This window comes from Podarcis bocagei (genome assembly GCF_964188305.1).
Source record: "Podarcis bocagei genome assembly, chromosome: 11".
NCBI classification, from domain to species: domain Eukaryota; kingdom Metazoa; phylum Chordata; class Lepidosauria; order Squamata; family Lacertidae; genus Podarcis; species Podarcis bocagei.
In genome coordinates, this window is record NC_138136.1 from 11,669,370 (window position 1) to 11,690,722 (window position 21,353).

General features: G+C 41.2%; 1 protein-coding gene across 2 annotated transcripts in view; it reads left to right on the plus strand.

Moving 5' to 3' along the window:
• SPIN1 (spindlin 1) overlaps positions 1-20,837 on the plus strand; it is a 33,211-nt gene extending 12,374 nt beyond the window's left edge. Inside the window, exons 2-7 of one of the 2 annotated variants that reach the window (XM_081213876.1) lie at positions 4,911-5,126; positions 8,210-8,309; positions 11,469-11,517; positions 14,504-14,757; positions 15,832-16,065; positions 17,305-20,837. In XM_081213876.1, the coding sequence (XP_081070002.1) occupies positions 11,495-11,517; positions 14,504-14,757; positions 15,832-16,065; positions 17,305-17,504 (711 nt within the window). In that variant the 5' untranslated portion in view covers positions 4,911-5,126; positions 8,210-8,309; positions 11,469-11,494 and the 3' untranslated portion in view covers positions 17,505-20,837. The remainder of the gene's footprint in view (positions 1-4,910; positions 5,127-8,209; positions 8,310-11,468; positions 11,518-14,503; positions 14,758-15,831; positions 16,066-17,304) is intronic. The other variant, XM_081213875.1, reaches the window with a different exon arrangement.
• Positions 20,838-21,353: the final 516 nt, after the last annotated feature.

Here is a 21,353-nt window from a genome sequence, read left to right on the forward strand (position 1 = left end):
ACCACTTGCTACATCCAGATGTTCATAACATCGTTGTGTGGCTGGACAATGCACCACAGGATCTTTCAAGATGATGTTAATCTTGTGGATGTGAAGACAGTCTAAGCCTGAAGCTTTCAAACTTTCCAAGAGTTTGGAAATTCTGTAAGTGGCACATTTTTTAAATAACAGACTTGCAAGTGGTGAATTCCCACTTTATAAAGAATAATAGATATAACAGATTTATATTGGGCCTGAACTTGTGCTCTACAGGGAAATGGGATTGAGGTTGAGGGTGTGGAGGCTAATTTCTCAAACCATCTGTTCCACACCTCCATAGTACTGTGTGTTGAAAGGATTGGAAAGAGACTTCCTTGTCAACCTCATCTGGGGCAAAAGCGGAGATTACAGTTAAGAGCAGGCATCCCCAAACTCGGCCCTCCATATGTTTTGGGACTACAACTCCCATCATCCCTAGCTAACAGGACCAGTGGTCGGGGTGATGGGAATTGTAGTCCCAAAACATCTGGAGGACCGAGTTTGGGGATGCCTGGTTAAGAGGGAGGAAAGAGGAGTCTCATGCCCCCAGCATGACCCAGGATGTTACTAGATCTAAAATCATGGGAATGATCTGCTGAAGTTGGAGGGCATTTTGTTTTGGAACCCACGACCCAGGTTCCAGGAGCCTTTGGGCAAATAGTTTCTAACACTGCATTAGAGGTGTCTAAAATGTATATTTTACGAAGCAGAAGTGGATAGAGATAGGTCTTTGCCCTCTCATATTACACTAGAACTTAGGGTTATACAGTGAAGCTGAAACATCAGTACAGGACAAAAGGAAGTGCTGCTTCACATAGTGCATAGTTAAACTACAGAATTCACTCACGACTTTAAAAAGAACTTAGATTGATTCCTGGGGGATAAAGCAATCAAATCTTGATGGTTATATACTCCTTGCAGGATCAGAGGCATGTGTCTTTGAATATCAGTTGCTGAGGAACAACAGCTGGAGAGGGCTAATCCCTTCATGTCTTGCTTCTAGGCTTCCCATAGGCATCTGGTCCCGGGGGTGGTGGAATGGAATGCAGGACTAGATGAGCTTTTGGTCTGATCCAGCAGAGCCTTTTTTATGTTCTTATTATCCATGGCAATTGTCAATCCATGAAGTTTTTCCATCCTAGGAGAGGTTCTATTTCTACCTCCCTCTGACATTTGGATGTAGATTAAAAGAGTCCAGATCTTAACTGTTCTTCCTTCCATTACGCTTAAGGTATGATTCAGAAGGTCTGGGGTGGAGTGTAGACTTGCCTAGGTGGACTTTCAGCTTCAGCTTGGAGTCGGTTATATGTATTTGTAATGGTATGGAAAAAAGCTGGTTCGCATGAAGCTCTTGCACAGGCTATCAACATTATCATACACAGGTCTTTGTGTTGGGGTTGGCTGAAGACATTTTGGCACCTGGGGCGAACCACACAATGGTGCTCTCCCCAACACCTACACCAGGGAAGAAGGAGTGAGTGAACATCCACATCAGGAACAAGATGGGAATCAAATCAACCCCATCAGATGGCTGAAGTGGGAACCAAAGCCACCTCACCTTGCCCCACGGGCAGGCCAGCCCTGTATGGAATGGTTATGGCTGGAAAGTCATACAAGTAGATACAGCTGCAATCACCAAAAAGAGCTTCACAGATTTGCTCACCGTGAAATGTATTTGGCCTACTTTCACTGTGGCCCAAGAAACGGCTGTGCCACTGTGGTTAACTGGCAGATGTGCATGAGAAACCATGAAGCAAAAGCTACTCCTTTTTTGTAATTGTGAAGAAAATGTTTCCTTCAATTAACTTGAAAGCTGGCCTTTGGATATGGGCTACTTCTTAGCAGTTGGATATGATGTCATTGGGTTAAGGTGCTTGTGTTATCTAGGTTTATTGTGCTTTAAGATCAGGGAGGCGGTGTGCTAATTGGAAAGTAAGTAGCTTCAGCTGTGGGGAAGTGCAGAGTCAAAGTACCAGAAAGTTCTAACTTCAAAACCTCCTACAGGTAATTGGTTCTGGGGAGTCACCCTACTTACTATCCTTTTTACGATAAAGCTAAGCTTACTCCTGATCTGTTTTTATTACGTCGTCTCTCTCTCTCTAATAGGCTATAACTGGTAATGTCAATGCCCTGCAATTTGTATAGGGTTGGGAGAAATTAGCATTGTTATTTTATTTGGGTTTATAATTTCTAACCACTTTGTGAATTTGATTTTCTAACGGTAGTTCTTATGTTGGGTCCCATTTTGTGCTGCTATCTTTAGTTTTGCTATTTATCTCGTTTAAAAATATTATTTATTATTTATTAGGTGTTTTCTACTTGGTACTAAATCCAGTTCCTAACTTGCTTGCTCACTTGCTACTAAATAAGTTTGCGACCCTGAGACTTGGGCAGCAGAAAGCCTTATTTTTGGCTCTTGTTTCTCTGGAATCCTGCTGGTGTCTAGTAATGTCTGAGAGCCTCCTGACAGGCTGGACAGAAGGAGTGGTAGCAGTGTAAGTTGCAGGGTTGATGTTGCAGGACCAAGTGACTGAATCACCAAGATCTGGATTCTGGGTTTGGGGAACTGGACTTGACTGTAATCAGTTGCGTAACTTGAGAAGAGTGTTTCTTAATAAAAGGAAAGTATATGGGGTTTTCTTTGGGTGAGCGGGAGGTGATTTGAAATTAATGATCCACAAGATTTTGGAGAGCGTTTTTTATTTTAAAAATAACTGTTTATGGTGCTGAATGGGGACCACTTGAAAGGGTCACAGTGAATTCAGAGTTGCTTGTGCAGAACAGTATCAGGAAGGTCTGACTGCGTTGGTGCTTGAACATAGAACAGCTACATGAGAAATACAGGTAAACTGTGGCTTAAAAGAGGTACTAGGGGCTCTTGGGCAGCTCAGTGGTATCTCTTGAACAAGTTAAGAAAGCGAATAGAAGTAGAATGGAGCACACGTGTGAAAATGGTGAACTTTTAGGTAACAATCTGCTTCCTCCCAGCCACAACAAAGGTGTGAAGAGCCTTGGAGAGGAATGGCTAGCTCAGAGAACGCTTGTCGAAGGTGGTAAGGAAAGCTCACCATGCAGGAAGGTGAAGTGGCTGGATGGACTAAAATGGTTAAGTTAGGCTATCTGTAGAATCTGCCACAAGAGGGTGTTACAGTGCTTATTTCCTAAAGGTACCAGTTGCATCAAGCATACTTGCGCTGTGTAAAACCTATGATTTATACTAATCCTTTTGAGGAAACTTTAAATCTGTTCCAACTACCAAAATCATGCGCCATCCATTAGCTGATTTCCGTGTTCATAGAATTTTAACACTTACTACTACTAACTTGAGAGTTCAGCAACATTCGCCAAAAGTGGTATTCAGGTACTAGTCAGAACTTCATATGTTAATATACATATAATACATCAAAGCTGTTAGAAATGAAACAATTGGAACAAACATAATAAGATTAAGTGTATAAGATCAATAGAAAGTTTCTGAACTTTTTTCAAAAATAGAAAGGATATAGGAACTTCTTGAAGACCAGAAGAGGCAATGGGGCTTGTCAGAGTTGTCAGAAGGGAAGTCAAGTAAGAGACACCACTGAAAAGACCCCCCTATCTTTGGTACCTGTCAGTGGACTAGACATTTACTGTAGGGACTGTAGATAGTTATCTGTCCGTGACAGTGGAGTCATAAAGCCCTCAAACCCTATTTACAAGTACCTTCTTTCCCCCACTCCTCCCCTTAGCCTTCCTGATCAGAACAGAAAATTTGTCGATTGCATGTCTCGCCACATGTTTTGTACTAGATATCAGTGGCAACAGGCCCGTGGTTTCCATAGAGGCCATGAATTCCTGAGCAGTCCCAGGCAGAAAGGCTTCAGTATGGAAGTATTTGAAGATGATCAACGTTGAAGATCTCGGGACCACTCTAAGACCATCTCAGCCTGATCATGCAGAGAGACTGTTAGGCAGTGGTGTGAATGGCGCATTAACAGAATCCCAATTAGGTCTCAAGAGCCCAGTACCAGATACAGTTTTGAAACTGAGAGACTTCTGTGTTGTTTTTTTAAAAAATAATCTTTATTGAACATACAACACAAACTTATACAACAATACACCATATTAAAAATTGTACAAACTGCATACACATACTTTACAAAGAAAGGAAAAGAAAAGGGAGAAGATAAAAGATAAAGGATGAAAACAAAATAATTCTCATTGTACTATATCTCATTTTGTTATTTTATGCACAGCATCTTATTATTATTATCTTTGTTCCCGGTTCTTTTCAAAAAATTCTATTATTTATCACCTAAATGTTACAAGAGTCAATCAAGGTCTGCCAGGAGGTTTTTTGCTATCACAATAATTTTCCAAATACTCTTTAAATACAATCCATTCTTTATTCACCTGTGAAACTGAGAGACTTCTGAGTGGGATTTTTGGACAGAAGAAATGTATCCTTGTGGACAACAATAGCCACTCCTCACTCATAGATCACCCAGTTGATTTAAGAATTACTCTGTTTTTAAGCGTATTTAACTGAGAGGGGATTTTGTGCCTTGGAGGCACCCAGCCAAATGAGGGAAATGAAAATATTCTGTTGCTGACTTGGATACCAAGAAAGAGGAGAGGTACCTCCTTTTTCTCCAGGTAAGAATGTAAGAGTTGGTAATGTAACTCTTCAGCCCAAACAGAAGTGGGGAAATGAGGCAACAATATGACAGTAATGCTAGAATTGGGACATGGGAGGAAAAGAAGTGGGTGGGAGGTTGCCATGGTAAGGAGAGAAATTGCACGCTAGGAAGAAGCTCTTCACTGGCTAAACTGGGTGCATAGAGTTTCTGGACCCGGTTGTTTATATTGCTCATTAGCAGTCCTTAAAATCTTGCTATCTTTTTCTCTTGCAGAGTATTATAATTGAAGGAGCATCTGTTACACTTGTGGGAAAACATACTTCATATTTGGATTATTATAGTTACTGTTTCAAGACGGAGGAGGATTTCACAACACCACCCAGAACTGGATTTTCACCCTAGTTCAGCAGCTTTGCTGCTCACTTAAATACAGATGAATGAAGACCCCATTTGGAAAGGCACCAGGTCAGCGGTCCAGAGCTGATCCAGGTAAGTAATGTCTCTAACACATCCCACAGGTGGATAAGAAATCTTGGTGACTGCAGATCCCTTTTTTTAAAAATCCCACTCCTTTGGCATATCAGACACACCTCTTCTGGAAGTCCATGTGCATAGAAGCCAACCTGCACAGGATTGGCACATTCACATATTTGGTCTACAGACACCAGGGCATTATGTGCTTGTGCCATCCAGCTTGTGGATGTTGGGCGTTCTGATTGGGATGGGGGTCAGTTGATGGAATTGCAATTGCAAGTCCACTTACCACCAGGCATAGGTAATAATATTTCTGTAATACTACCATACACCTGTTTTCAATGTATCTGCTACTCTCCAAACTGAACTACTCTGGTATGGCAAGTCTGATATTTATTATACAGTGCCTCAAATGTGGTTTTCATAGATGAGAGCATGACGGGGCTTGCCCACAATGGTCTAGGTAAAAATAAATATAATTTTTTTAAAAATAAAATAATATAATATATACTTGGTTGTATTCAGTGCTGCCTGTGCATGAGCAAAGTGGACTTTGCTCATGCAACAGGACTCCAGTTTCCTCTTCTCCCCTCTGTGTGCCCTCAGAATTGCTCCAGAGGGTTGAAGGAGCCTCTGGAGCAGGTTGTTGGGACGTGTAGGGTCACAGGGGGGAAGTTGAGGAAAGCAAAGTCTGTTACTGCTTTCGCAACATTAGATTCTGCCCAGTATTCTAAACTCTGTGAAGGCTGCATCTTTGCATTAGTAGTGGACAAGGTGTATAAAAATCAATGATTTAAAAAACAATATTTAAAAAATCAGATTTTTTTATTTAAATTGGATTTTTAAAATAAAATGTTTTTGGAAGCAAAATCTAACTAAAGATTTTGTATTTAAGTTACACTATAGTTCAAAGGCTATTCATCAGGAAATAAGGATTTGTTTTAAGTTTTTCATGTGTGCTAAAACTCAGTCTGGTGTTTTGTTTTGTTTTGTTTAAAAAAATGTTTAACCACATCAGTTAACAAACATGGATACATATGCAATAATGTTATTGTTTTAGTTAAATAAATTGTTATTAAGAAATGATTATTTTTCTCTTTACAATAAAGCACCGTATTTTTCGCCCCATAAGACGCACCGGCCCATAAGACGCACCTAGATTTTTTGGGGGGAAATAAAGGAAAAAAAATTCCCCCCCCCCCAGGTGCGCTGCGCTACACCAGGAGCTTGGGGCGTGCGGAGCTCAGCGCGCCCCAAGCTTCTGCGTGCCGGCAAGGTCTCCGCTAGCGTGGGAGAGCCGGGCGCCTCTCCCAGGGCTAGCGGACCCCTGCGCTAATCCAGAAGCTTGGGGCGCGCTGAGGTCAGCGAGCCCCAAGCTTCTGCGTGCCGGCAAGCAGTCCGCTAGCCCTGGGAGAGCCGCGGGGCTCTCCCAGGGCTAGCGGATCACTGTGCTACACCAGGAGCTTGGGGTGTGCTGAGCTCAGCGCGCCCCAAGCTTCTAGGTGCACGCAAGCAGTCCGCTGCCGCCCCAAGCCTTGCGCACCCGGTGGGACCTCCTGCCGGGTGCGCGAGGCTTGCAGACACTCGCCCGAAGCAGGGGGAGCCCTCCCGAGGGCTCCCCCTGCTTCGGGCGACAGGTTGCCGCCCCAAGCCTCGCGCACCCGGTGGGACCTCCTGCCGGGTGCGCGAGGCTTGCAGACACTCGCCCGAAGCACGGGGAGCCCTCCCGAGGGCTCCCCGTGCTTCGGGCGACAGGCTGCCGCCCCAAGCCTCGCGCACCCGGTGGGACCTCCTGCCAGGCGCGCGAGGCTTGCAGGCATTCGCCCCATAAGACGCACCCCAATTTCCCCTTCATTTTTGGAGGGGAAAAAGTGCGTCTTATGGGGCGAAAAATACGGTACATCAGAAAAGTTGTCCAACTATAAACAGTTAACTTATTAAACCTCACCATAATTTCATAATTATCTGTCTATGTATTTCTAATAGTATAACCAAATCCAGCAATTTTTGATTTAACTGTAAAAACTACTCTGAAAATTTATTATTCCAAAAATGAAACAGTCCTCTGGTTGTCAATATTAAGATGATACCAGCAAGAATGAGTCTTTCTGTAAAAAATGATTTAAATCAAGCCTTACTGACTAGTGATTTAAATCGATTTGATTTAAATCAAGTCCACCCTGGTGGTGGAACTTACCAGACTAGCTACTTCATCTATCAAAAAAATTGGTCCAGCATTAATTTAGGCTAACTAGAGTTCTCTGGCAGTTCATCTGCTGTTTTGGTTGTAGCTGACACAAAACATTCCTAATAAGTGAATCAGAGTACTGCTTTATGCAGAATTAAAGTAGTAATTCTAAAATTTACTATATTTGTTAAGTTAAGGCAAATATACAGTATTGCTTCACCTTTACATACCAAATTTAAGTTGGGGAAGTTGCACACATGGTAAGCAAATATACCAAAGGAGCTTTTAGTGATGTGCTGGCATTTAAAGTGGGTACTTTGGGGTGGGTGGGTTGTGAACTGGGAGGAGTGAATGTCTGCTTGCGTATTCTAATTTTCCAGAAACTACCGCATTTTTCACTATAAGACGCACCCAAACAAGAAAAAAAAACCTCTCCATCTCTGCACAGCACCTCTCCAGCGAAGCGGGAGGAGAAATGGAAGGGGCTCCGTTTCTCCTCCTGCTTCACTGAAGGGGCACTATGTAGCTCTCTCTCTCTGCGCAGCGGCATTCGCTCCATAAGATGCACACACATTTCCCCTTATTTTTTAGGAGGAAAAAATGTGCCTTATGGAGCAAAAAATATGGTACTTAATATGAAAATGCTTCTGCTAAAGCTTCTATCAAAGTAGAACTGAAATAGGCCTAGGTATATGTGAGGACGAACGTTGCATTAACTTGGTTCCCTCAGTTTATATTGGGGTATGTCCCAATTATTTGGACCCTTTCAAAACATAGTGAAGAGAAGCCCCTGTGTGCACCATGTGTTGCCAAACAAATTTAATTGAAACAGTGGAAATTCCTCCTACATGAATAAGATTTCCTCATCTGTATGTAATTTAACATCTTGCTATCTTGTGCATTAATTCAGCTGCTAGTCTTCAGTTCTAATAAGTCAACAGGAAAAACAGCTTGCTGATTCTCAAGGTTGGAAATCTGAGTTGATATCCACTCCTACTCCACAACCTAGGGTGAGCGCTGTAGTCTGAAACTTTGCCATCCGTAAAGCATAGATAAGTGTCTTGTGTTGAAAAGAATACTGTGAGAATTTAATGTCAAGGCATCTGTTTGCACAGATCATGAGCGTCATCGGCACTTTTCTAGAAGTTCTGGGTCCTTCACAACACTAGCCTCGATGCTGTTGCATGCTTCGTTAATACTGAAAAACTATTACAAGTCAGAGATAATACCTAAGATTTCTGCTCCATCTGGAGCACTGAACTAATTAACTTGTTCAGATGAAGATTTGTGATCACCCTCTATGTAATAGGATCTTCAGTTTTTAACTAAAATAATCTTCCTCTGGGTTCTACCACAAATATGTTTTGATGCTGCTATATCCCTGCAGGGTATTATTTCTACTCTCAAGTAAGAATAACTTTTGGGTAAAGGTTAACACAGTGTCCCCAGAGTGCAGGTCTGTTACCCTCCCACTCTCACAAAGTCTTCAAGTTTATTTATTTTCTGGGTTCATCTTAATATTATCATTCATCATTTATATATTAATGCCTTCAGGTGCCCATGATTGGCTTTATCTGCAGTTTTTAGTTTATTGAAGATTACAGAATGACTTAAAAAAATAATAATTCTTACTATCCTTGGGAGCTGTGTGCAGAAAGTTGGGAAGTTGATATAATAAATAATAAAGACTACTTGCATATCAAAACATATGCATATCATCTCTCAGAACTGCAGTAGTTCAGCATATGAGGATTTCCCTCGCTCAAAAAAACAAAACAGACAAGGATCAACAAGTAGCAGTTACAGTCATACCTCATGTTACGTCCGCTTCAGGTTACGTGTTTTCGTCTTTCATCCCGTGGCAACCCGGAAGTACTGGAATGGGTTACTTCCAGGTTTCGCCGCTCACACATGCGCAGACGCGCTATAACGCTTTGTGCATGCACAGAAGCGCCAAATTGCGCTGCGCACCTGCACGGTCGCAGCACTCCGAGTTGCGGGCTTTTCACGTTACGGACGGGCCTCTGGAACAGATCCCGTCCGTAACACGAGGTACCACTGTATAGAAAAGAAGCCAAAATTAGACACTGACAGGCTTTGTGCCAGTTCCCTCCCAAACCCTAAGGTACTAGGCAGAAAGTTAGTATTCCCTTATTGATTTCACACTGTTGACCTCGGGACAGGTGTGGATCCAGCCAATGAAAAAGTTTAATTTTGAAGCTGCCTCTTCCAGGGTGCTAATTTTTAATGCAGATAAAGAGTATGTAGCTATTTGGTTGCAGATATTTCTATTTAGACAGGTACTTCTCACAATGCTACACATTGGATGGATGGAAAGTGTACTGGTCTCGAGAGATGATGGGTGCAATCCATATCTCTAGGGCACATAAATGGTTTCCTTGAATATGCACATATGTCCGCCTTGAAGCTAATTTTTATAGCTAATTGGCCTGATCTTACAAAGATCAGGGGCTTTTCCTGTGTCTATGATACAAGTTGTGCCTCATCTATGGACATCTGTGTGTGTGTAGCCTTTGATAGCCAGGCTTTGGGCAATATGCGTACCAAAACTGGGAAATGGTGGAAAAGCTACTGTGCAAGAAAGGCACCTTGTCAAGAGTCTCCTAGAGTATTAGTTCTGAGTATGCTTGAAGTTCCAAAGCATATTGATGATCTCAATAAATTGGACAGAAGCAAGGCCTGATGCACACTTTCTTTGCATGCTAATAATTGGGTGACACATGATCTATATCTGGGGGTTTTCGGTTCTTATCTCAGTGGCCAGATGAAACTGTGATAAACAAGGTTTGGCATTTTTCTCGGTATCGTGCAATGTATGAAAGAGATGGTGCATTCTAACTGTTTTTAATTTTGATTTTTATGTTGTTGTAACCTACCCTGGGACCTGCTGATGAAGGATGGGTAATAAATCTGATAAGAATGGTCTGTACCACACTCAGCGTCTCTCTTCTGATTCTGTACCCCAGGCCAGCCTAACTAAGTAATTGAACACCTAAGGCAGGGGTTGTCAAACTGGTCCCTACCACCCACTAATGGGTGTTTCAGGATTTTAGGTGGGCGGTAGGGGGTTCTATAGTGCAAGCTGAATCCTCCTTCCATCGAGCACTGGTGGGCGTTAAGGAAATTTTACTATCAAGAAAGATGCATTAGTGGGTGGTAGGTATAAAAAAGTTGACTACCCCTGGCCTAAGGTGACTGAACTTGGTTTTGGTGGCATTAAGCACATACCTATGATGACATAAAGTGGGCAGAGAAGCAATTTTGGCTGGAGGGCTGCACACCAGCCCATCAGCTGACTTCCCATGCTGTCACGTGAATCCAATCCCGGCTGAAGCACTGCTGCTTAAATTTGGCACCAAATTCAAGCTGCGCTTGGATCCACTCAGCAAGTCTCAAGTGGATAAAAAGCCCTGGCAGAAAAGCAGCACAGCTTGCATTTGATGCCAAATATAAGTTGTGCTTGCAAAGGATGCGTTGTGGTTTGCAAGCACAGTGTGCATTCAGGGCTATTTAAATTTGGCACCAAATGCTAGTCTCACTGCTTTCTGCCAGGGTCATATCCACTCAGGAGCTTTTGAGTGGATACAAGTGCAGCTTGCTTGCCTTTTCTGCCAGATTTACACAGCACTGAATGCGAGCTGTGCTCACAAAGTAACCATTCAGTAGCACACAATAAGGCTCCTGATTCTTCCTTTGCAGCTGTGGCTTTACCTGTCCCATACCTGATGTCACCACATCAGATGAGCAACAGGTTGTTGTCATTAGTTATTGGACTTGTTTATTGACAAACCCCACCCCTCTTCATCCTAAGGTCCCAGATTGGGATGCAAAATTAAAATACAGCGTTAAAAATAGTTTAGAACAATTTGCAATCCTAAAAATAAGGTGGGCATTATCAGGGGGAAATGGGCTTCTGGGCCAGATTTAAGAGGCACGGCAGGTCTGATTTGTCCTGGAGGCTTCCCATCTGTGGCATGAACAGGGTGGGTGCAATTCATTTCTGTTAGCGTTTTTAATAGATTTGGTCCATGTGCTGTGTTAAAGTGAATGTCAATACAGTAAACAAATGCTGCATGAAATAACAATTAAGCCTGTGAGGTTAAAACCTGTTCCTGGTGACTTAGTCACTGTTGACATCTTCCTTGTAGGGCATGCAGGTGTGTCTGCCAGCGTGATGAAGAAGAGAGCTTCCCACAAGTAAGTGGCTTGGTAATTCTTAAAATCCCACGCCTGGCAGCTTTCTGTGAGAACTGTATTTTTGTGTCCACTTTACAAAGGCATTTTGTTACATCAGCTGTGTAGATTTTCTGTTCCAAAAGTTTTAGTGAAGGTCAATGGGGTTGCAATACTCAGTAACTGTTTCTGTACAAAGTCAGAGGTCTTGAAAGTAACAAATGGAATTTCAGAAACCAAGGACACCTGTAGAACTTTCCTTGGGCTCCAGAACAAAAAAATATCTGATATCAACTGATAACAGTGCATCGGCTTGAGCTTGCAGAGTCCTCACTCAAATGAGATGTTGCCATTCATATGACATCTATGAAAGATCAAATCTAGACTCTGTAAACTGCAGTATCCTAAGATGTGCTTCAAGCCTCAGAACACAAATGTTCCACAGCGAAGATTTCGGATCCTTTTTTGGCTCCACTATCATGTTTCACTTGTGAAAATACACACCAGTGAGAGCGGGTGGTCCTGGAGCAGATCCAGGTGCTGCTGCAGGAAACCCATTTTCTAGATCCATTTCAGTCTGGGTTTTGGCCCAGAAACTGCTTTGGTCACCCTGCATGATGAGTTCTGTCGAGAAAGAGACAGAGACAGAGGGCCCTGTTAATTCTCATTTACAGCTTCTGCTGTCTATGCTCTGGTAACCTCTAGGTTAGTTTACTGCAAAGTATTATATGTGGGGCTGTCTCTGACGATGGTTCGGAAACCTCAGCTGGTGCAGAATTCGTCAATCAGGATGCTTACCAGGGCAAGACAGTTCTCAACCTTGGGTTCCCAGATGGGTTCCTAGCTCACAGGACCAGTGGTCAGGGATGATGGGAGTTGTAGGCCAAAAACATCTGGGGACCCAGGGTTGAGAAAGGCTGGTTTAAGCGTATAACACCAATCCTGACCCAACTGCACTGGTTGCAGATTAGTTTTTGGGCCCAATTCAAAGTGCAGGTTTTGACCTCTAAAGTCGTAAGCGGCTCAGGGCTGCAGTACTTCAAAGACCACCTCTCCTCATATGGACTGATGTTGACCCTACAATTACTAGCTGAGGCCCTTCTTCATGTGCCCTTCCACGAGAGATGTGCTGGGCAGCAACATGATGACGGGCCTTCGGTGGCTCCCCGTTTGACTAATGCTTTCCACAGGGAGGTTCACCTGATGCCTTCAATGCAGATCTTTACGCGCCAGGTGAAAAACGTTACTCTTCTCCATAGCCTTTTAAACCGGGGTTGGTGGTGGTACTGTTTTTGTTTGTTACTATGTTAATGCATTTTTGTGTTTTTGTATTGTAAACTTCCCTGTGATCCTTGAATGAAGGGTGGTGTGTTAATTAAATAAATAAACAAGTAGTTCACGTTTGAAATACAATATAAAATCCCATGAAGTGCAGTAGAAATATTTTGGAATTTAGTAGAACTAAAAAGAAGCAGCATGACTGAAATTTTCCATTGTCCCGTATAAACTTGACCTTAGGACTTGTCTGATTAGTTAGGGCTTCGTCGGTTATCAAGCATTTCACAATAAAACTTGCCTTTAGTAGCTCTTTATGTGTTTCTCCGTGGCTTGGATCTCACGTCCCATATGCTCGTAGACAGGACCTCCATTCAGGCACACTAGGGTGGCTAATTCCTTCACAACCCCTGGTTGCTGCCACACAAGCATAATGGCTGCTCCAGATGGTTCCCCAGTGTAAGGGATAAATCTTTTCGGAGATGCTGCCAAAAACTGGGAACGGAGAAGTTCACTTGCATGAGGCAAAGCAGCTCTATGCCACCTTGGGTCACACCACCTTGTCACCAGGTGGGTAAAAGAAGGGTTATGTTACAGCAGAGCTTTCCAAACTTTTCATGTTGGTAACACACTCTTTAGACATGGATCATTTCACGACATCAGTTCAGTTTTACTAACAAACCAGAGGTTAAATTAACCCCTTTCTAGCCCTGGGAGGAGTGCGGGGAGCATTCACCCGACACACCTGCACACTGCAGCCAACACACTAATGTGTTGTGACACACAGTTTGCAAAGATCTGTGCTACAGCTTTTGGGATAGCGAAGAGTACAGACTCTATTAGAAAGAGAATACTTTCTCACATAACTTATTAGCAGTTTAAGACTACCAGTACAAAAATAAACATTTTCATAATCTGCAAAACAGCAAATCAAAATAGGAAAAACCTTTCTGAAAGGTTTCAGAGACTATACAGACAGATATGTACACATTCATTAATTGGTAAGGCCTACGACAAAGTTTTGAGCATTTGCAGCTGTGTAGGCACTGGTGAGCAAAAAACACAATATGAAAATGAGTGCATGTTAAGAAATAAGCTCCCATATATGTGTTTGACTTAGACTACTTTTCAGGCAAAATATGTCTCCAAAGTGATTTATAAATTATGTATCAGCATGTGCATATAAAACTATATTATTAGAGCCATTTAAAGCACTTAAACATAAATTTCCTTCAAAACATTTATTGAAAGCAAACACAAACAATATAGTAGCCAGCAAAATGCTAATGATTACAGTTCCAATTCTACAATCCAGGTCACAGTTAACTTCTACAGGTCTCAGTGAAAAGATGGGTCTTAAAAGTATTGAGGAGTGGCAATCAAATTCCACATTTGTGGCGTCATTGCCTTGGTTTCTTTGGCTAAACTATAGCTTTTAGTTAGAACGGAAGTATTCATGGACTGCACCCAGATCCGCTGTTGCTGCTGTGGGTTCTGGACCAATACTGGAAATACAAAACGTGGCTGTATCTGGAAACATCAGGTAGGAGAGAAGGCAGCAATGCCATTCACTTAGGATGCCACAATTCTGAAGGGGAGGTCAAGCATGCCTGGGCACGTCCTGAAAATAAGCTTGCATATATGGCTTGGTTAAAATATATTCTTATTTTGAGGTGCTTCATTCCATAAACTAATTATTGCTTTAATAGTTATGTTTGTGTATCTATAAACATAGAAAGCATCGAAACAACGTGGGACCAAGCAAACCAATGTCGCAACCTAGAAGAAATATTGTGGGCTGCAGAATACAGCATGGATGGAAAGAAGGGAGCGGACCCGTGACACAATGGAAAGGCACTGTCCTAGACCAGGTTCCTGTAAATCCCTCCCTCTACCTTATCAAATATGATGGATTTGATTGTGTCTATGGACTAGAACTGCACAAAGACGAAAGGGTTTCGGCACTCGAAGTGCTTCCAGATAGAGTTGGTAAGTGTCTCGATGGGGCTGAATTTGTGTGTGTTATTTAAGTCCCATATACCCCAACTTTCATTCCAATAAAAAAACTTAAGGTAGCTCACAATGAATTTAAAATTATCAATTTCAAAAATACTTTTAAAACCCCAGAAGAACCATAGGGAACAGCATTACATCAGTGGATTAAAGCCAATACAAGCTACAACCTAAAAGGAAGGTTTTGACTAATATCCAGAAGATGGTTAGAAGTGATGTGCTCTTTTTCCCCCTTCACAACCAGTAATGGCTACTTCTGTCTAATGATCTCAGTTAATATAATATTTATTCAACCTTTTAAAATAATGAGTACTGGGACCAGGATCCAGTGTGGTGGTGTGGTTAGAGATAGGACCCGGGGAACCAGGGTTAAAATCCCCACTTGGCCATGAAGCTCACTGGGTGACCTTGGGCCAGTCACGACCTCTAAGCCTAACCTACTTTGCAAATAAATAAATTCCAGTGAGCCACTCTCAGTGCTCCCTAGGGCTTATGCATGTATTTTCCATTTTAATAAAATACCATGTTGTCACATTTCTAACATTTGCCTCTCTTAGTTAGCAGTAAGTATCTTAGAACTACAACAATGGTATCCATGTTTCCCATAATGTTAAAAATTCAGTAAAGGGACTTTGGCCACTCTCTCGTTATCTCTTAAAAACAACAACAGAGATCATTAGGACACCTTAAAGATTATCAATTTTATTATGACTAGAGACCACTTCATAAAAAGCATGAAAAACGGGCTTATTCAGTGCATGGTGCCTGAGTTAACTTTGGTGTGTCAAATTAGAATTTAGCTTCCAAAGGATAATGGCTGAAATAGGGGGACATATGGATGCCATGGTTAGAAATTGTTCAGTATGTAGTCATGGATAGAAAAAAAACCCTATACCTCAGTGTGGATTAAACCAGAAGAATGATGTAGCTTTGAATTCTGGGCAATACCTTTAGTCTTGCATTAGGCACACTATTTTCCTGGCCTCCTTTAAGATGTAGTAGCCATGCTTCTACCAGAATGTTAATCAGATATTGGTGTTTCTCTTCCAGCTTCATCTCGAATCAGTGATGCCCACCTGGCAGACACGATGATTGGCAAAGCAGTGGAGCATATGTTTGAAACCGAAGATGGTTCAAAAGATGAGTGGAGGGGAATGGTCTTGGCTCGGGCACCAATAATGAACACATGGTTTTATATTACCTATGAGAAGGATCCTGTCTTGTACATGTACCAGCTCTTAGATGACTATAAAGAAGGTGATCTCCGTATTATGCCTGATTCCAGTAAGTTGGCCAGTATTTTATCTTCTATGTAAAGAAAGAAAACACGTTTAAAATGTCTGACATTGAGCATTGAGAGTTTGTAGAAGAATTGGAGCACTGTTTACCGCTTGTTGTTTGAAGTGAGACAAACCAAGAAAAAACTTCAGCTACAGTGAAGTTTGCAGTGAGATAAACTATGAGCCGTGGTTTGGCTTTAACACTAAACCAAACCATGGCTTAGCCCCAAGTAGCATAGCAGCAGGATTGGTGGAAGAATGCTGCAGCTGGGATCATCCGTTGTAGAACATGAAGGTTTGCACCAAGTCATGATTTGGCGCTACATGAGAATCTGGTCACTCACCTGTCATGATTTCTTATAAATACAAATCATGGTTCAGGATTTGATCGTGAGCTGTTGGGTTTGACTCTCAATTCTATGGAGCCACTGACATATACAGTATGTCTGAAGTGGTATTCTGCAGGCTTCAGAGGAGTATTTTGTGGTGCCTAATTTGTCCAACTTGGAAGAGGTGATGGAAAAGCCACCCTTCCCTCTTCTCGCTTTTAAAGGGTTATTTATAAAGCGATCTCCTTTGTTGTGGAGCATAAGGCCAAAAGAAGTACTATTTGAGGTAATTTGAGGTTTGGAGGAGAGCCCAGAAATGCTAGGCTTACCATACTAACTTTTTCCCTTAATTGACTATTTGGAGTCTAGGAAGATAAGATTCTGAGGGAGTTACTCTAACTGATACTGTAATGCTTGACAGCACCAACCACAACGTTTTTAAAAAAATACTTTGTGGATTCTGATACTGGGAACATTTTGTAGAGCGAATATAAATGAACAGGCAAAGAAACTTCAGCATGGCTTTCACATTCCAACTTTTAATTCAGGTTGAATGTACAGCTTAACTACTCAGCTGAACAGGTTGATATGTTGTCAGATCAGCAGTATAGCCAACAGCTGATAAACCTCCAGGAATTAGGTTATGCAACATTCATTCTGTCTGTCCTTACCATAATCTGTATTTAAGATGGTTACTGTGAAATTGAGACAAATTGGATAAGAGGAATATCATATATGTATATCCAGTTGTTTATTTTCCCTGGGTTAGAAGACAAAACCATTGTGATGGTTTTTTACATTGCCATGAACATTTAATTGCTGAAGCACGTAGTAAACTATTACTCGTTGAGCTGACTATGAGCATCTGTTCTATAAAATCTTGCTGCATTTTAACTCAAACGTTGTGTTCACAGATGATTCACCTCCAGCAGAACGGGAGCCTGGCGAAGTTGTGGACAGCCTAGTGGGGAAACAAGTGGAATATGCCAAAGAAGATGGCTCAAAAAGGACTGGCATGGTCATTCATCAGGTGGAAGCCAAACCCTCGGTCTATTTCATCAAGTTTGACGATGATTTCCATATTTATGTCTATGATTTGGTGAAGACATCTTAGACACCACCATGCAAACTTTTGCCAAACTTGTGGAACTTCAATGTAAAATTTGTAGACACAAAGACTTAAGTGCTTTCCAGTTTATTTGAAAGCTTAAATGTCCCTGCGAGCCCACAATCTCTGCCAGGAAAACTATTCCATTGTGAACTATACAAATAGACTTTTATGTGAACATGACACATTTTGTGTAAGGGAACTCCCTTTCTTGGAGGAAGTCTTCTGGTGGGTATGTGGATGAAGTTAGAGAAAACGGCAGCTGCAAATTCAAGCTGTGTAAAGCGGATCTAGCAACATAATCATTAATCTGATTTCCCCCCACACCCCAAATATAACTTTCCCTCACTGTCTCACATAACTATTCAACTGCCACATGCAAGTCTAGCTTGATATTATTACTTTCATGTATGTATTAAGTTTTCTTGTCTGGCAGTCCTTGTTTTCACAGGGTTTGGGCAAAGATGACTATAATATGTTTAAAGCAGTGTTAAGGAGTGCCTAACCCAATTTAACATCGGTGTACTGTGTTCAGGTTAACTGTTGAGCTACTATCACATGAGAATTTTGTACATTTTAGTTGCAGGAAAATAGAACGTGGCATACATATAATGCAGCTGAATGCAGAGTAAGAGCGCATATTTGCAACTGTAGGACCTGGTCAAAACATTCAAAGCAAGGATGCCTTCAGTTCTCAATGTCGTAGGGTGTTTTTTTTTGGTTGACTTTTAGCAGAATACAGGCGCTTGGTGCCCTAGCAGTCTAGAACTCCATGTTAATGTTAAATTCTCCGCAGCAACTACTGGGTGTCTCAGTTTCAAAACTAGCAACCTAGATTCTTGTGTGTGGACTTAAATCTGTTACGTGTAAAGACAAACCTCACAAGAGAAGAGTCCTCGTACATTAAAGGCTTGTGTTGCAGAGAAGGAGAATCATTTGTTGCCTTCTACTTTGATCTGCTGCATTCCTTCTCATTTTACTGTGTTTTGTTCAAGAAGGCACCTACCTTCCCCACCCCTCACCCCTCTTTCTGGCCTTTCTTCTTGGGGTTTACCCAGACAAGACATTATACAAACTCAAACCTGTTGTCGCCTTTTGTGCTGTACGTTGTATTTTGCTTGAAGTATGCTGTTTTAACGTGAACTTCGTTAAAAGGACACGGGGGTTCTGCATGCTAGTGGGGTACTGCCTGACAAAAGCTAGGCGGTCCAGTCATCTGCAGCAGATTGTGGATGTAAATAAGCAGCCCACAGCCACAAAAAATTCTTCTTCTCTCTCTCCCCCCTTCTTTCTTTTTTTCTTTTTTTAATTTGTAAGGTAGTAGATTGGTGTGGCAGCTTTTTAAAGTAATCAGTGGAAAAATATCAAACAGCAGCAAAGCTGAAGCAGGGCATTGCAGTCTGCACATGTAACTGAGAAGCAAGCACCATTGTTTATATATAGCTAGAAGGTAAAACAAAAAACGAGTGTTGCTGATCAGCCTTCTGAGGTCCAAATTACCTCTGGTGTGGGTATACATATTAAACTCCATGTGGTTTAAACTTCCTTTTTTTAATTTTGCCTGATTTCATATTGTAGCCTTAAGGCTTGTGCCTCATTAATGCTCTTTAATGGTAATAAATACCGTATAAATACAGTATCTTAAACTTTTCCTGTCCCATCGCTGCTGTTGCATTGTGTACAGTATTTCATCATGGGCAACCCCCAAGGCAGGCTGTAGTCTTTTCCATGAAGAGCTTCTCAAATGCAGTCCTTAAGCCCTAAGTACCTGAGTCATAAATGTTCCTGTGTTCTTGAACCAAGTGAGCAGATTTGCAACCCAGTGGTTTTTGTTTTGTTTTGTTTCCTCCTTCATTCTGCAGATCTGTATGTTTTCTATTGACTCTTTAGAGTCCTGCATGTAAATCTCAAAAGCTGAGCCTGGCTCCATGAGCCCAAGTTGATATTTGTGGCACAAGAATGAGTGAGTGTATTGAACCACACACAAGATACACGAAACACAGTACTTTGAATTGCGGGCTACATTAACGGTGAATCCCAGGTGTGCCTCCAGGATTGCTGAGGATTAGGTAGACCGAAAATGTTGCATTCAAAGAGTTTCCAATTGGAGGTTTTCTGCAATACACCACATTCTGCCAGTTGAGAGTGATCTATATTCTGTGTAAATTTTATGGTTTTTAAAGTGTCCACATTGTCTGCTTTTTTGATAGCTTAAACCACCTTTTTTTTTTTTTTTTTTTGAGGCTTGAGACTTGATTCTACTCCCTGCCAATCTGCTTTGGGCTTTGTTTTAGGCTCACGTTTCAGATCTGCATGCAGTGCTTGTTACCCTGGTAACTAAATGTTGGTTCCTTTTCTTAGGGGTTCAACATGATTTTCCGAGTTATCACGGGGCTTGTGGTGGCACAAGCTATGGATCTGTATAAAAAGTTACTGGCCTTTCTCTCCATTTACCTGCTGTAGTATTGTATATTGTGTGTTTTGCGTGATGTCAGGCTGCCCTGTACAATTTTTAAAAGACAAACTTAAAATGCAGACCACCCCTTTTTTGCATGCTTAGAAGGTAGAATGTTCAATGTAACAAACTTAAAAGTTGCATGTTTAAAAAAATGTTTAGGTTTTTAGTTTCGGGTTTTTTTAATTTTGTGTTCTTTGTGAATTTGCTTATTGTGCTGTTTTTAATGGTGGTTAGTAGGATAAATGCACTGGTGAGGCAAACATAGTGCCAACAGGAGGTAACTTTCCAGTTGTATGTGTCATGCAGCGTTTGAAGGGACCATGTACTTTGCTCAAAATGAAATAAAAAACCAGTAAAATTCAACAGTATGCTTTTTTGTGCCAAATCCTAAATTAAGTTGAAGTAGAATCATATTACGACACTCCCCTCCCCAAACAATGATGGAAAAAGCCTTTTTTTCACTGAATAAATTGCTTAGCCTTCTTAAATTGGTACATTTGAAAAATAAAGGCTTCTCCAGGGATACATTAATTGCAACCATTTCAGAGAACCCAAAAAAAGAGAAAAAGCTTCGATGATTTGTGGTTCCTTGGAAATGCTGTGCTTTTTTGTATTTTACATCATTAGTGCAATTTGGATGGTTCTTGGTATGTGTATAGTTCAAAGGTCTTCGTGTTCACATTTTAAAATTAGGTAAATGACTTCATCTCTAGAGCTTGGTTTCATTTTTTTATTTTTTAACAATGTAGACAGTTCCCTGTTCTCTGCATTTAGAAGTATAAACACTTTAAATCTGTTACTTAATTCTGTAAGTAATTTTTATAATTATGATGTAACTCTATCCTTAAAACATTTAAAATAAACCCTTTATGTGCAACTTACGACTGTAAATCTTGTTCTCATAAGGCAAATGTAGTGATGTGTTTAAAACTGAATAGGATTCTTTCCATTTTTATAATTAAAATTATTTTAACAATGAGCATTTATGCTGATATATACTTGCCTAAGCAGTTGTGCTTATTGGGCAATACTTTTGGCCAAGAATTGTAACTTTAAAATCATCCATTTAAAATGGATAGAATTCTTTGGCATTGAAACAGCTTTATTGTACTTTCAACCCAAAAAACCCAAAAAGACAACATCTAAGGAAGTAAGGTAAGTAGGTGAAGCAGCCCCCAAAATATTTTGGAATATTGTCCCCTGTATATACACTTTATCCGGAATTTAGAAGTAGTGGCCTTGAAAACAAAATCAGATAGTACAATATTTGCTTTGAATGCCTGATAAAAGTGTTGATATGAAAACTGTTGACTATGGTGATGACTGGTCCTTCAAAAACATCAAAATTCAAAATATATCCAATTTTGCCTTTTAAAACTGACAGACTTGAGTGGCAG